Genomic DNA, 15,802 nt, shown 5'->3' with positions numbered 1-15,802 from the left:
CTCTGTGCAGAACACTGTACTAGACGCTTGGGAAAGGACAATACAGCAGCATTGGTAGCTGACTTTTTCATCTTTGGAGTATGCAATCTCCAGGGTCAGCCCTTCTCCCTGTTTAAAAATATATACTACTTCCAGGACACTGTCTTAATCATCCACCTGGAGGAATTCTCTGCCTCATAACCAAAACTGTAGCTGGATGGGAGCTCTGTGATTTCAAGATAGACTCCAAACTGCAGCGCAATTAGAAGATGCTTATAGTTCTCATTCCTCATTAAATAGCATTGATTGAAATGTCCATTATCAAACAACCCATCTCCGGGAACTGTCCCAAAAGGTCATGCTTGAAATATTTCCTGCCCCTTAAAACTGGGGGCCATGGTGGTGGACCAACCTAAAGAAGGACTTTCCGAAACATGGGCGATGCTTCTGATTATTGAGAGAAAAGCACAAAGCTAGAACAAAGGTGGGTTAAATGAGTACTCTTCATTTATGGAAATCAGCCTCACCAGTTTAACCAGATAACGTAGCACCTTATGATCATTCTCCAACATCTTAATAACATCCCTTTGGGGGGCTTTTGGGATCAAGGAATAACAATTCTGAATAGAATCTTCAAGGAGCCCGTAGCCATTGTAGGGAGGTAATTCCTAGAGAAAAAATGAAAAGCAATAAGGATCTCTGGTATAGAGCTTAACAAAATGACAATGTTTAAGGCATGGACATATCTCGGGGAGCCTTGGAAAACTAGCAATCATCCGTGTACATCCAATCATGGTCTAAAAGGGAGATACACTTCTTAAACATTTCCACTGGTAGTGAGTAACAGAGCAGAGATAAACTCCCAATCCAGGGTCTTTTCCATCTATTGCCAAAGCCTGGATACTTGGAGATGGGAAGCAGAATGGCCTATTAAAAAGTGGGTTCTAATCCTGCCTCCATCTTGTCGGATGTGTGACCTTGGGCAAGTCACTTGACTTCTCTGTGCCTCAGTTACCTCATCTGTAAAATGGGGATTAAGACTATGAGCCCTTATGCAGAACAGGGATTGATAATCTCATATCTCTAACAACACTTAGTATGGTGCCTCGCACACAGTAAGGGTTTACCACAAAAAAAAAGACCTAGAGCTCTTAAGAATCCTCTCCAAATAGTTGAATGGCACAATCATTCTCTATTTCTGCTCTTGTCTGAAACTTTGGCACAAATTATTCTCTATTTCTGCTCTTGTCTGAAACTTCATAAACTATTTTGTCTAGTGGTATCCTAAAGGAGTCCTCTTTTCAGATTAATTTCTCAGTGCTTAAAGTACCACAAAGTACAATCTGGAAGTTGGAGCTCTGGAATTTTAGGAACTTCATGTTCACAATCTATGGAGCAAAGGCATTCATCCTCTAGACTGCAAGCTCGTTGCGGGCAGGGAACGTGTCTACCAAGTCTGTTGCATTGTACTCTCCCAAGCGCTTAGTACAGCGTGCTGCACACAGTAAGCGCTCGATAAATACCATTGATTAACTGATCACACCCAGGGGCTCGGGTGTAGGACCTGTTTCAGAACCGCGGGCTCCTTAGGGCTCATATCAACGGGCTGGAAATCGGTAATCCCAAAATGTTCACGGTAATAGTTCCGGGTGAACTCATCACAGTCATAGATGAAGAAGGTGCGTCCCAAGAGAGTGATGGGCTGGCCCACCACAAAGTCTCTGGCAGTGACCCACTCCTGTACTTCAGCGTCGGAGATTTCCAGCACGCAGCGAGGAAAGGTCTCTGGGAGGTGAAAGGACAGGGACAAATACGGGAAGGGAAGGAGAAGAAAAGACAGTGAGAGAACGAGAAGAGGGAGAGTGGGAAGGAAGAGGGAGAGAGGAAAGATGGAAGGAAAGGAGAGGAAAGAAAGGAGAGAGGGGAGAGGGAAAAGGAAGAGTGGGAGGGAAAGGGGAGACAGAGGGAAGTGAGGAAGAAAGGATGGGGAGAGGGGGAATGGGGAGAAGGGAGGGGGGAAAGCACAGAGAGAGAGAGGAGAGGAAAGGGGGAAGGGGAGAGAAGAGAAGGGAGCGGGAAAAAGGACAGAGAGAGAGGGGTTGGAGGGAAGACAGAGAGTGGGGATAAAAAAAGGTATAAAGGGGGAAATCGTCAACTGTTCTGAAAATTTAACAAAGCAGAGAATCAACTAGCTTTATTATCAATTCAAATCTGCATATAACCCAGAGTTGTCCATCCCCACTAGCCTCCCCTACCTCCCCTGAGGAAGAAGTGGTGGTAACAGTGCAGATCTGCCCTGAGGCTTCAGGGCCCCCAAGCACAGACGGCTCGGCCCGGTCCGACTAGGGGCAAGAGAAGCAGCGTTGCTCAGTGGAATGAGCCCGGGCTTTGGAGTCAGAGGTCATGGATTCAAATCCCAGCTCTGCCAACTGTCAGCTGTGTGACTTTGGGCAAGTCACTTAACTTCTCTGTGCCTCAGTTACCTCATCTGTAAAATGGGGATTAAGACTGTGAGCCCCCTGTGAGGCAACCTGATGGCCTTGTAACCTCCCCAGCACTTAGAACAGTGCTTTGCACATAGTAAGCACTTAATAAATGCCATTATTATTATTAATGGTGAGAGAGGGATTCTTGGTAGTGGAAAACACGGTAGCCACTAACTCAGAGAAATGTCAGTCAGTGAATCGAACAGATTAATTGAGCAGTTACTGTGTGCAGAGCACTGCAATAAGTGCTTGGGAGAGTACAATATAACAGAGTTGGTAGACACAGTTCCTGCCCAAAGTGAGCTTAACTTCCTTTTCTAGGAGTATTCTCCTCCCTCACTGGACATTTCCCTCAGACCACGACCCATTTATTTTTTTTTAAGTAGGTGTTAAGTGCTTACTTATTTTGTTAGTATGTTTGGTTTTGTTCTCTGTCTCCCCCTTCTAGACTGTGAGCCCACTGTTGGGTAGGGACTGTCTCTATATGTTGCCAACTTGTACTTCCCAAGCACTTAGTACAGTGCTCTGCACACAGTAAGTGCTCAATAAATACGATTGATTGATTGATTGATTACTATGTACCAGCCACTGTTCTAAGCATTGGGGTAGATAAAGGGTAATCAGGTTGGACTCATTCCATGTCTCACATGGGGCTCACAGTCTTAATGTCCATTTTACAGATGAGAGAACTGAGGCACAGAGAATTAAAACCAATTGCCCACAGTCACACAGCAGACAAGGGGCAGTGCTGGCATTGGAACCCAGGTCCTTCGGACTCCCAAGCTCGTGCTGTATTCACTAGGCCACATTGCTTTCTTGTATATGCCCTCACACTTTAAAGATGTGAGGTTTCTAGAAAGTTTCCTGAGATCAAACCCTTCTCTTGAACCTCAATTCTTTGGTTTTTGTGTAGGTTTCTGACCCAAGTCCAAGTACCACTGTGAATCTCACCTGTCTGCATGTTCACCTGTTTTGTTTTGTTGTCTGTCTCCCACTTCTAGACTGTGAGCCTGTTGTTGGATAGGGACCGTCTCTATATGTTGCCGACTTGTACTTCCCAAGCGCTTAGTACAGTGCTCTGCACACAGTAAGCACTCAATAAATATGATTGAATGAATGAATCTCACTCTTGCTAACAAACCCCAAGCTGCTCCTGTTCTTCCTGAGAGGACATGTACTACCTAGAACTCAGGGATAAACTCATGAAAATCCCAGAAAATTGGTATCATCTTGTTCTAAAGAACTCCCCCCTTAGGAGCTAATCCCCTCTCTGTGGGAGCAATGGCTGGTGGGATCTAAAGAGAGGATATCCTAAGTCTCTCCAGAACCAAGAGGAAAAAAGATTCCTAAAACTAAAATCAATCCTGAATAAAACATCCCAGTCTGTTCCAGCTTCGGCAGCTTGGCTGAACTATGAAGGAAGAGACTAAACATATTGGAGTGTCAAGGTTCAGGGGAATATTTTTTTTTTCCTCTTCTAGGCAAGACAAACTCATAAGAAAGACCAAGTCAAAGCACGGAGGAGGCAAAGATGATAAAAATAAAAATATCTAGATTGACGGGGCACAGTGCTCTGGGGTCAGACTGCTGACTAAACATGAGGTAAGAGTCTAAACTCTCTTGGAAAGCCAATTCCCTTTTCTTGACTTCATTAAGTACATATTAGATCCTGGCTAATTACCTCCTAACAGGGCAGAAAAAAATTCAGACTGCCACGCTTGGCAAAAAAAAATCTTTCTTGCTTTTTCTCTCCACTCGGGCGTTAGGAGTAGCGTGGCCTAATGGAAAGAGCACAGGCCTGGGAGTTGGATGACCTGGGTTCTAATCCCACCTCTGCCACTTGCTGGCTGTGTGACCTTGGGCAGTCACTTAACTTCTCTGCACCTCAGTTTCCTCATCTGTAAAATGCAGATTCAATCCCTTTTCTCCCTCCTATTTAGACTGTGAGCTCTATTGTGTTGGATTACCTTGTACCTACTCCAGCATGATGCATGGTACACATTAACAAATACCACAATTATTATAATAATAATAATAGTGGTACCGGTTAAGCACTTACTAAGAGTAAGCAGCAAGAGAAGCAGCATGGCTCAGTGGAAAGAGCACGGGCTTTGGAGTCAGAGGTCATGGGTTCAAATCCCGGCTCTGCCACTTGTCAGCTGTGTGACTTTGGGCAAGTCACTTAACTTCTCTGGGCCTCAGTTACCTCATCTGAAAAATGGGGATTAAGACTGTGAGCCCCCCCGTGGGACAATCTGATCACTTTGTATCTCCCCCAGCACTTAGAACAGTGCTTTGCACATAGTAAGCGCTTAATAAATGCCATTATTATTATTATTATTATCTGGAAGAAAAATAGAATTCTGGGGATGGGGAACAGAGCAGTCATTATTATTATTATTATTATTATTATTATTAAGAGCAAAGCACTGGTACTCTGATCTGAGGTAGATACAGTACAATCAGATTATCTTGTACTTACTGCAGCACTTAGCATAGTGTTTGCACATAGTAAACACTTAACAAATACCACAATAATTATTATTAGAAGAGAATATGCTAGCACCCTCTCGGGGCCTAGAGGATTAATCAGATTGTCTGAGTAACTACTTTGGGACCCTCTTCTATCTCCCCTCTGACCCCTTGCCCGCATCCTGCCTCTGGCATGGATTGCCCTCCCTCCTCATATCCAACAGACAATTATTCTCCCCATCTTCAAATCGTTATTGAAGGCACATCTCCTCCAAGAGGTCTTCCCTGACTAAACCCTCCTTTCCTCTTCTCCCACTCCCTTCTACATCACCCTGACTTGTTCTCTTCATTTATCTCCCTCCCCAGCCCTACAACACTAATGTACATATCTGTAATTTTTTTTTATATTAATGTCTGTCTCCCCCTCTATACTGTAAGCTCACTGTGGGCAGGGACTGTGTCTGTTTATTGTTATATCGTACTCTCCCAAGTGCTCAGTATAGAGCTCTGCACCCAGTAAGTTCTTAATAAATACGATTGAATGAATGAAAGAATGAATGAAAAATCACCTTGCCCCCTTGCTGCTTGTCTACTGCAAACCAGCCCACATATTTTGCTCTTCTAATGCCAACCTACTCACTCTCCCTCAATCTCATCTATTTTGCCTCCATCCTCTCACTCACATCCTGCCTCTGGCCTGGAAGGCCCTCCCTCTCTCTCCCCACCTGCAAAGCCTGCACTTGTATATATTTGTACAGATTTATTACTCTATTTTAATTGTACATATTTACTACTCTATTTTATTAATGATGTGCATATAGCAATAATTCCATTTATCCTGATGGTTTTGACACCTGTCTACTTGTTTTGTTGTCTGTCTCCCCCTTCTAGACAGTGATCCCATTGTTGGCAGATATATTCTCTGCCCACAGTCTGGGGGGGGAGACAGATATTAAGACAGAAGACACATCTCCTCCAAGAGGCCTTCCCTGACTAAACCCTCATTTCCTCTTCTCCCACTCCCTTCTGCGTCATCCTTGCACTTGAACTTGCTCCCTTTATTCACCCCCTCCCTCAGCCCTACGGCACTTACGTATATACCTATATTTCATTTATATCTATTAATGTCTTTATCCCCTTCTAGGCTGTAAGCTCACTGAGGACAAAGAACATGTCTACCAATTTTTTGTAGTGTACTCTCCCAAGTGCTTAGTACAGTGTTCTGTACGCAGTAAGCACACAGTAAGCACTCAATAAATACAATTGACTGATTGATTAAAAATCTTCAAGGGAGCTAAAGATCCAAGCTACTTTCATTCATTCATTCATTCAATCGTATTTATTGAGCGCTTACTGTGTGCAGAGACTGTACTAAGCGCTTGGGAAGTAGAAGTCGGCAACATATAGAGACGGTCCCTACCCAACAACAGGCTCACAGTCTAGAAGGGGGAGACAGACAACAAAACAAAACATGTGGACAGGTGTCAAGTCATCAGAATAGGTAGAAATAAAGCTAGATGCATATCATTAACCAAATAAATAGAATAGTAAATATGTACAAATAAAATAAATAGAGTAATAAATCTGTACAAACATATATACAGGTGCTGTGGGGAGGGGAAGGAGGTAGGCCCACATACAGAGCGAAGAAACTGTCCCCAACAAAGCCACTCTTACCCTCGCTGGCCAGCAGAACCTTGGGCAAGCTCTGGCGCCTGATCAGCACCGGGAAAGGATCTCGCCCATCATTCCGCTCATGGACCTCCCGAACTTCCACTGTGTTGTCCGCCAGGTAGTAATGAATAACGAAGGACCGGCTCTCACCAAACAAGCTCTCTGTGTCATCCCACACGGAGAAGAATCGGAGGACCTGTAATAATAATGATGGCATTTGTTAAGCGCTTACTATGTGCAAAGCACTGTTCTAAGCACTGGGGAGGATACAAGGTGATCAGGTTGTCCCACTTGGGGGTCACAGTCTTAATCCCCATTTTACAGATGAGGTAATTGAGGCCCAGAGAAGTTAAGTGACTTGCCCAGAGTCACACAGCTGACAATTGGCGGAGCTGGGATTTGAACCCATGACCTGTGACTCCAAAGCCCATGCTCTTTCCAATGAGTCACGCTGCTTCTCTACGAGGAATCCCAAAGAATGCTTTAGACAAGAGACCGAAACCAAAAGGGATAAAACTCCACGTTACCGCTCTTGGCCTCTGCTTCCCACTTTCTCATCCTCACCTGCCCCACTGTTGACCCTTGGCCCCTGTCCTCCTCCTGGCCTGGAATTCCCTCCCTCCAAACATCCGCCAAGCTAGCTCTCTTCCTCCCTTCAAAGCCCTACTGAGAGCTCACCTCCTCCAGGAGGCCTTCCCACACTGATCCCCCTTTTTTCTCTCCTCCCCATCCCTCCCTCTGCCCTACCTCCTTCCCCTCCCCACAGCACTTGTATATATTTGTACAGATTTATTACTCTATTTATTTTACTTGTACATATTTACTACTCAATTTTATTAATGATGTGCATATAGCAATAATTCCATTTATTCTGATGGTTTTGACACCTGTCTACTTGTTTTGTCTTGTTGTCTGTCTCCCCCTTCTAGACAGTGATCCCATTGTTGGCAGATACATTCCCTGCCCACAGTCTAGAGGGGGAGACAGATATTAATAGAAATATATCATTCCCATGGAAGGATGGTTCCACGACGGTTTGCATGTGTGTCCTCTGCCTCCTGAGCCTGTCTGCTGTGCACGCTTCATGCAGGTGTGGTGGATGGGGCCATCATTCATTCATTCATTCAATCATATTTTTTGAGCGCTTACTGTATGCAGAGCACTGGACTAACAACTTGGGAATTTCATCTTGGCAACATCTAGAGATGGTCCCTACCCAACAACAGGCTCACAGTCTAGAAGGGGGAGACAGACGGCAAAACAAAACATGTGGACAGGTGTCAAGTCGTCAGAATAAATAGAAATAAAGCTGGATGCACATCATTAACAAACTAAATAGAATAGTAAATATGTACAAGTAACATAAATAGAGACATAATTCTGTACAAACGTATATACAGGTGCTGTGGGGAGTGGAAGGAGGTAGGGCGGGGGGGGATGGGGAGGAGGAGAGGAAAAAGGGGACTCAGAGAGAGAGAGAAAGACAGAGAAAGCCATTGCTAACAACAATTCACTCATCAGTATAATAATGATAATGGCATTTATTAAGCGCTTACTGTGTGCAAAGCACAGTTCAGTATATTCCCATACTTTGAGAGGGAAGAGCAGCTGGGCATGTAGACTGCTCTCCCTATGGTGCCCATTCTCTGACGGAAGCAGAAATCCCCCTTCCAACTCTCCCTTCCCTAACTGGGGGCACTAAGGGTCACTGACCCCACCCATCCCCAAGAGAGATGTAAAAGTAGAATCCAGAAGTACCAACCCTGTTGGTATTGTGCCTTCCCAAGTGTTTAGTATGGTGCTGTAAACAGTAAGTTCCGTATGGACAGAGAAAGTGTCTACCAACTCTGTTATACTGTACTCTTCCAAGTGCTTAGTACAGAGCTCTGCACACAGTAAGCATTCAATAAATCCAATTGATCGATTATTGACTACAAGTAACCTTCAGTTTACTGCAACTCCAGTACCTGACAGATGGAATAATAATCAACCCTCCTGCTCCTCAGATCCTCATTTCTTCATTTGTTTAGAAATACAACAGGAAAGCTCATGGAATCTCCTCCCTCTCCCAGTTTTGGGTCACAGGTGAGGGAAAGCAAAGCTCTCTGAAAGTTGGATCAGGGAGGTGAGGAGAGGAAAAGTGAGGATTTATCTTATCCTACCTGTGCAGATTGGCACGATAGGCACCTGTCCCGGGAATTACATTTAGAAATCCCTCTCTCTGGACTTCCGCCGGGCCGACTTTCGGTGGCGTGAATTGGATCTGTTGAACCAATCATCTCTGATCCAGCAGCTTTCGAGCAAAATCACGGGAATGTCAATCCACTAAGCGCGACCGACTCAAACACTACTTTTGAATTATGCTAGCACATTTCCTCCACCTCTAATCCTGAAGGATTCCAGGTAACTGGCTGTGCCCTGAGATGTGGTTTCAAAATCCACAAGGATCCGAAGCAGCGGTTGCCCCCCCAGGCACTGAGCAGGACTCGCTAGATAGTCCCCAGGTTCACGTACCTTTTTATCAAAGACCAGAAACTGTTTGAATTGGTCAAAGTCTGACGGAGTGATGTACTTTCGGAGAGGCTGCTTCCGGCGCTCCGTGTAAGGATCGAAAGCCATTTTTTCCGGTGGGTTCAATTCAATTCCTTGACTCTCCAAGAATACCTAAATCATTCAGAAGCCAGCATGATCATTGCTTGTGGAACTCTACGGCCAGGAACAGACCTTGCACAGTTTAGTAGGGGGATTTCCAGTCATTCCTAGGTCAAAGATTCAGAATTTCCAATCTCCCCGCCATCTCCGCCCCTAATTTTCAATATAATGCACTGCTAAATCTCTAATCCCTGCATTTATAAAATGGCATTTCAAGTACTAAATGCCTCGGGATGGATTTAAGACATTTAACTGTGGGCAAGGAACGTGTCTACCAACTCGGATGTAGCGTACTCTCCCAAGCGCTTAGTCCAGTGCTCTGCACACAGCAAAGCCTCAGTAAACACCGCCGATTGATCGATTGATTAGGTAATATGGAAAAGGTACAGAGGCATCACCTGTGAAGCAAGAGGAGACCCAAGTTCAATAATTGAAAGGAAATGGGAGATTTAGACAAGTCCCAGGAAGAATTACCTTTGGGAACGACTTTCAATCCCACATGGAAATCTAGCTCTGACTATCCAGGAGCAAGCGCTATCCGTCTGCAATCTCACCCGGAAAGGTGCAGAACTGCTCGAAAGCCAAGTTAAGACTACAATATTTGGAACTCATTTCAAACAGTAATCTGAGTGAGGCTAAAACTAGGGCAATATAATTTCTACAGTACAATATACTAGGAAAATAATATTGGTCGGGTTGAAAAGGAAACTGTTCAGACATTGAGTAAGGGAAGTGAACTTTCAGAACCCCACTGACAGGATTGGAGTTTTTGCTTTTCAATTTAATTTGCTCTTCAGTTTCATTCTGGAAATACATTGCAGATGTTTTCTGAAAGCAAAAATAAGTGTACTCCCTACTCTGCTATGGCAGGTAATATACAGTATTTGTTTTCATTATTTTGGGTGGGGAAAAGGGCTGTTGCAGTATGATTAGGAATTCTTTCTTTAATGATGGCAGGAAACCAAACAGCAATAAAAGAACCGATCATGAGTTGGAATCAGAAATTTGACAGGAGCTTGGGCTTGGGCTTTGGGAACCGATGGAAACTTGTCTTAGACAATGGACTTCTTTATGATTTTAATTAGTAAAAGATCTGAGATAGTGGTTGGTGTATTTATTATTCCTTGGACTATAAAAGTAGGATAACACCGAACCTCCCCCTCATCTGAGACATCGTTTATATTTGAATGAAATCATTGCAGCAACCATTAATTACCACCACCATCATCATCATCAATTAATTAATGATTAATGATGGTATTTGTTAAGCGCCTACTATGTGCAAAGCACTGTCCTAAGCGCTGAGCACCATTCTAAGAGCTGATACATTTGATGCTTTATCCAGCTGAGATTGTAAATTGTTGCTAATAAGAATAATTATGGTACTTGTTAAGCGCTATGAGCCAAGCATTGTTCTAAGCACTGGGGTAGATATGAGTTCAGCAGGTTGAATCCCAGCTCTGCCAACTGTCAGCTGTGTGACTTTGGGAAAGTCACTTAACTCCTCTGTGCCTCAGTTCCCTCATCTGTAAAATGGGATTAAGACTGTAAGCCCCCTGTGGGACAACCTGATCTCCTTGTACCTCCCCAGTGCTTAGAACAGTGCTTTGCACATAGTAAGTGCTTAATAAATGCCATCATCATTATTATTATAACACAGTCCCTGTCCCGCATGTGGCTCACGTTCTTAATACCCATTTTACAGATGAGGTAACTGAGGTCCAGAGAAGTTAAGTGACTTGCCCAAGGTCACACAGTAGACAAGTGGCAGAGCTGCAAAATTGCCAGTGGTAACAATGACTGAATTTATCAGGAAGCTGCAGTGAATTCATTCAATCGTAGTTGTTGAGCGCTTACTGTGTGCAGAGCACTGTACTAAGCGCTTGAATGCAAATCTATTTGGGATCATGCCTACCTACTTCTGTGTATTGAACCAAGCATAGCAGGGTCTTTTTTTTTTTTTAGTGGTGTTTGTTAAGTGCTTATTATGTGCCAGACATTGTCCTAAGCACAGGGATCAGTACAAGATGATTATACATTTATGATTTATATATTATTGGTTTCAAATCATGAAATGTGTACAGCTGGCCAAGTGAATGCCCCAGTCTTTTCAAACACAGCATTTGTATTGGACTGATTTAAGAATCGCTCAAATAAATGAGGAAGTCAACTTCCTCTGATAATAGGTGGTGTGTGACGCTCACACAAAATCCCCAACTTCCCTTCTCTAAAAAAATAAATCTATTTTTGGTACAATTCCCAGCTAGGCTTGAAGACGGTTTCACGGAGACAGTTACTCTCATATCGACGCGTATTCACATGTACTGAAAATGAGGTCAGGTGGAGTTGCTTCCTGCTTGTGGAAGACTTTGTATTAATTTCATTTGTCTTGCTATTTCATTTCAACTTCGGAAGGCTGTGTGGTGAGAACACACAGAATCAATGTCATGTGTGGAATAGGTTCTTTTAATGCTCAGCAAACTTTCTAATAATGACGAGATTGCTGTAAATCTCACACACTCTCGTAATGACCATTATGGGATTCTCGATTTGTGCTTGTTCATCTGAAAATTTGTATTTTTTTATGGCATCTGTTCAGCACTTACTGTGTGTTAGGCACTGTACCAGGCGCTGAGGTAGATACAAGGTTGGACAGAGACCATGTTCACGTGGGGCTCACGGCCTTAATCCCCGTTTTACAGATGAGGCAACTGAGGCCCAGAGAAATGGAGTGACTTGCCCAAGGTCACCCGGAAGACAAGTGGCAGAGCAGGGATTAGAACTCAGGTCCTTCTGGCTCCCACCAGTCCACACCGCTTCTCCACTTTGCCTTTAAATGCTCTTAAGAATGAGAAGACAAGTGATCGTTAAAGAGGAGGATGTAAAATTAGAGATCGTCTCCGTTTTTCACGCATGTCTGCATTCACGGAAAGTTTCATTTATCCAGAGTATTCAAGAGGTGGCCAAGGGTCAAACGGAGCGTGGCGGAGAACTGTAGATCCAAGCAGCGTGAGAAGCCATGAGAAGCAGCGTGGCTCGGTGGAAAGAGCCCGGGCTTTGGAGTCAGAGGTCATGGGTTCAAATCCCGGCTCCACCACTTGTCAGCTGTGTGACTGTGGGCAAGTCACTTCACTTCTCTGGGCCTCAGTTACCTCAGCTGTAAAATGGGGATTAAGACTGTGAGCCCCCCCATGGGACAACCTGATCACTTTGTAACCTGAACAGTTCTTCGCAGATAGTAAGCACTTAATAAATGCCATCATTATTATCATTTTTAGTATTATTATCCAAGATGATTCCTTGAACCAGAATGTCAAGCGGGCATTCTGGCGGGTGGGAGGGAGGATGGCAGAGAGCGGGGACCTGAGTGGCTGGGGAGAGGGATGGGTGATGAGCAAGTGGCGGGAGTGGGCCAAAGAGCGGGTGCCACTCGTTGCCACCCTCACCCCCTCTCAGTTCCCCCCGCCTGCCCCAACTGCTGCCCACTGCAGCTGCGACCGATAATAAATACCAAAGCATTGGTGCCCAGGAAGTGAAGAGCCAAGCGGTGTGGCCTAGTGATTAGACCATGGACCTGGGAATCACAAGGTCCTGGGTTCTAAGCCCAGCTCTGCCATTTGCCTGCTAGGTGACCTTAGGCAAGTCACTTCACTTCTCTGGGCCTCAGTTACCTCATCTGTAAAATGATGATCAATCAATCAATCAATCAATCAATCAATCGTATTTATTGAGCGCTTACTGTGTGCAGAGCACTGTACTAAGCGCTTGGGAAGTACAAGTCGGCAACACATAGAGACAGTCCCTACCCAACAGCGGGCTCACAGTCTAGAAGGGGGAGACAGAGAACGAAACCAAACATACTAACAAAATAAAATAAATAGATATGTACAAGTAAGATAAATAAATAAATAAATAGAGTAATAAATGTGTACAAACATATATACATATATACAGGTGCTGTGGGGAAGGGAAGGAGGAAAGATGGGGGAGATGGAGAGGGGGACGACGGGGAGAGAAAGGAAGGGGCTCAGTCTGGAAAGGCCTCCTGGACTACGAGCCCCACGTGGGACATGGATTGGGTCCGACCCGATTAGCTTGTATCTATCCCAGCATTTAGTAGAGTTCCTGGCACATAGTAACTACCTAACAAATTCATTCATTCATTCATTCAATCGTATTTATTGAGCGCTTACTGTGTGCAGAGCACTGTACTAAGCGCTTGGTAAGTGCAAGATGCTATTATTATTATTACTGAACTGATCTGTATATAGTCATTCACTCAATCGTATTTTTGAGCGCTTACTGTGTGCAGAGCACTGTACTAAGCATTTGGAAAGTACAATTCAGCAACAGAGACAATCCCTGCTCACAATCTGTAATGTATTACTTAATGTATTTAATAACAATAACAACAAAGCACTGTTCTAAGTGCTGGGGAGGTTATAAGGTCGTCAGGTTGTCCCACGGGGGCGCTCACAGTCTTAATCCCCATTTTACAGATGAGGGAACTGAGGCCCAGAGAAGTGAAGTGACTTACCCAAAGTCACACAGCTGACAATTGGCAGCGCCGGTATTTGAACCCATGACCTCTGACTCCAGAGCCTGTGCTCTTTCCACTGAGCCACGCTGCTTCTCATTTAGATTAATGTTTGTCTCCCCCTCTAGACTGTGAGCTTCTTGTGTGCAGGAATGTGTCTGTTTGTTGTTATATTGTACTCTCCCAAGAGCTTAGTACAGTAAGCACTCAATAAATACGATTGAATGAATGAATGAATTACTGTGTGCAGAGCACTGTACTAAGCTCTTGGGAAGTACAAGTCGGCAACATATAGAGACGGTCCCTACGCAACAACGGGCTCACGGTCTAGATGGGGGAGACAGACAACAAAACAAAACGTGGATAGGTGTCACGTCATCAGAATAAATAGAAGTAAAGCTAGATGCACATCATTAACAAAATAAATAGAATAGTAATGACTCACAGGCCACAGTTCAGCTACCTCTGTGCCTATGTTTCACCAGGTCTTCTTCTTCTCGTGACTAAAGTGGCTACTTTTCTCCAAAACTCAAGAAGTGAACACTGGTCTCGAAACTTGTTTCGATGCTGGCTGGGCGGTGGGAGAATGGATTAGTGACCGAATAGCGTTTCTTCTGGCTAGTATTCATTCATTCATTCAATCGTATTTATTGAACGCTTACTGTGTGCAGAGCACTGTACTAAGTGCTTGGAAAGTACAATTCGGCAGCATATAGTGATGGTCCCTACCCAACAACAGGCTCACAGTCTAGAAGGGGGAGACAGACAACAAAACAAAACATGTGGACAGGTGTCATGTCATCAGAATAAATAGAAGTAAAGCTAGATGCACATCATTAACAAAATAAATAGAATAGTAAATATGTATGAGTAAAATAAATAGAGTAATAAATCTGTACAAACATATATACAGGTGCTGTGGGGAGGAGAGGAAAAAGGGGGCTCAGTCTGGAAAGGCCTCCTGGAGGAGGTGAGCCCTCAGGAGAGTTTCTCGTGACTAAAGCGGCTACTTTTCTCCAAAACTCAAGAAGTGAACACTGGTCTCGAAACTTGCTTTAAGGCGCTGGCTGGGCGGTGGGAGAACGGATTCGTGACCGAATAGCGTTTCTTCTGGTTAGTATACTAATTCAGTGTAAATGCAAGTTGGCAGCGACGGTTTTGGCAACTGACGGCGGGCCAGGGAATGTTCTAACTGGTGTAAATTCTGGACAGACAAGCTTTCACATCCTATGCAGCCTCAGGGAGCACGAGCTGGCGATGGAACGACGACGAATGAATAGCTTATTGACGGAACCTACACTCCAGAAGTGGTCCGCCAACTAAGGACAGAGGCCCGTGGGTGAGGGATATTTGTTAAGCCCTTACTATGTGCCATGCACTGTACCAAGCACTAGAGTAGCAGCTGAGAAGCAGCGTGGCTCAGTGGAAAGAGCCCGGGCTTTGGAGTCAGAGGTCATGGGTTCAAATCCCGGCTCCGCCAACTGTCAGCTGTGTGACTTTGGGCAAGTCACTTAACTTCTCTGTGCCTCAGTTCCCTCATCTGTAAAATGGGGATTAAGACTGTGAGCCCCCCGTGGGACAACCTGATCACTTTGTAACCTCCCCAGTGCTTAAAATAGTGCTTTGCACATAGTAAGCGCTTAACAAATACCATTATTATTATTATTACATGCAGATTGGACAGACTTCCTGTTCCACCCGAGCTCACTGTCTAAGTAGGAGGGAGAACGGCTATCGAATCCCCATTTCACAGAAAGGGAAAGAGGCACAAAGATGTTAAGTGACTTGCCTAAGGTCACACGGCAGGCAAGTGGCAGAGCCAGGAATAGAACCCAGATCCTCTGATTCCCAGCCCATGCTCTTTCCATTAGGCCACGCCGCTTCCCTGAGTCTGTAATAATAATAACAATAATAATAATAATAATAATGGTATTTGTTAAGCGCTTACTATGTGCAAAGCACTGTTCTAAGTGCTGGGGAGGTTACAAGGTGATCAGGTTGT

At 44.5% G+C, this 15,802-nt stretch overlaps 1 protein-coding gene across 2 annotated transcripts in view; it reads right to left on the bottom strand.

The window, feature by feature from the left end:
* The window catches only part of EFHC1 (EF-hand domain containing 1), a 41,149-nt gene that overhangs the window by 14,030 nt on the left and 11,317 nt on the right, over positions 1–15,802 (bottom strand). For both annotated transcript variants that reach the window (XM_038772706.1, XM_038772708.1), the window contains exons 4-7: positions 9,126–9,275; positions 6,615–6,807; positions 1,544–1,764; positions 507–647 (exon numbers count right to left, since the gene is read on the bottom strand). In XM_038772706.1, the coding sequence (XP_038628634.1) occupies positions 507–647; positions 1,544–1,764; positions 6,615–6,807; positions 9,126–9,275 (705 nt within the window). The remainder of the gene's footprint in view (positions 1–506; positions 648–1,543; positions 1,765–6,614; positions 6,808–9,125; positions 9,276–15,802) is intronic.

This window comes from Tachyglossus aculeatus, chromosome X1 (genome assembly GCF_015852505.1).
Source record: "Tachyglossus aculeatus isolate mTacAcu1 chromosome X1, mTacAcu1.pri, whole genome shotgun sequence".
In the NCBI taxonomy this organism is placed as follows: domain Eukaryota; kingdom Metazoa; phylum Chordata; class Mammalia; order Monotremata; family Tachyglossidae; genus Tachyglossus; species Tachyglossus aculeatus.
This window is presented reverse-complemented; position numbering and strand designations above follow the sequence as displayed.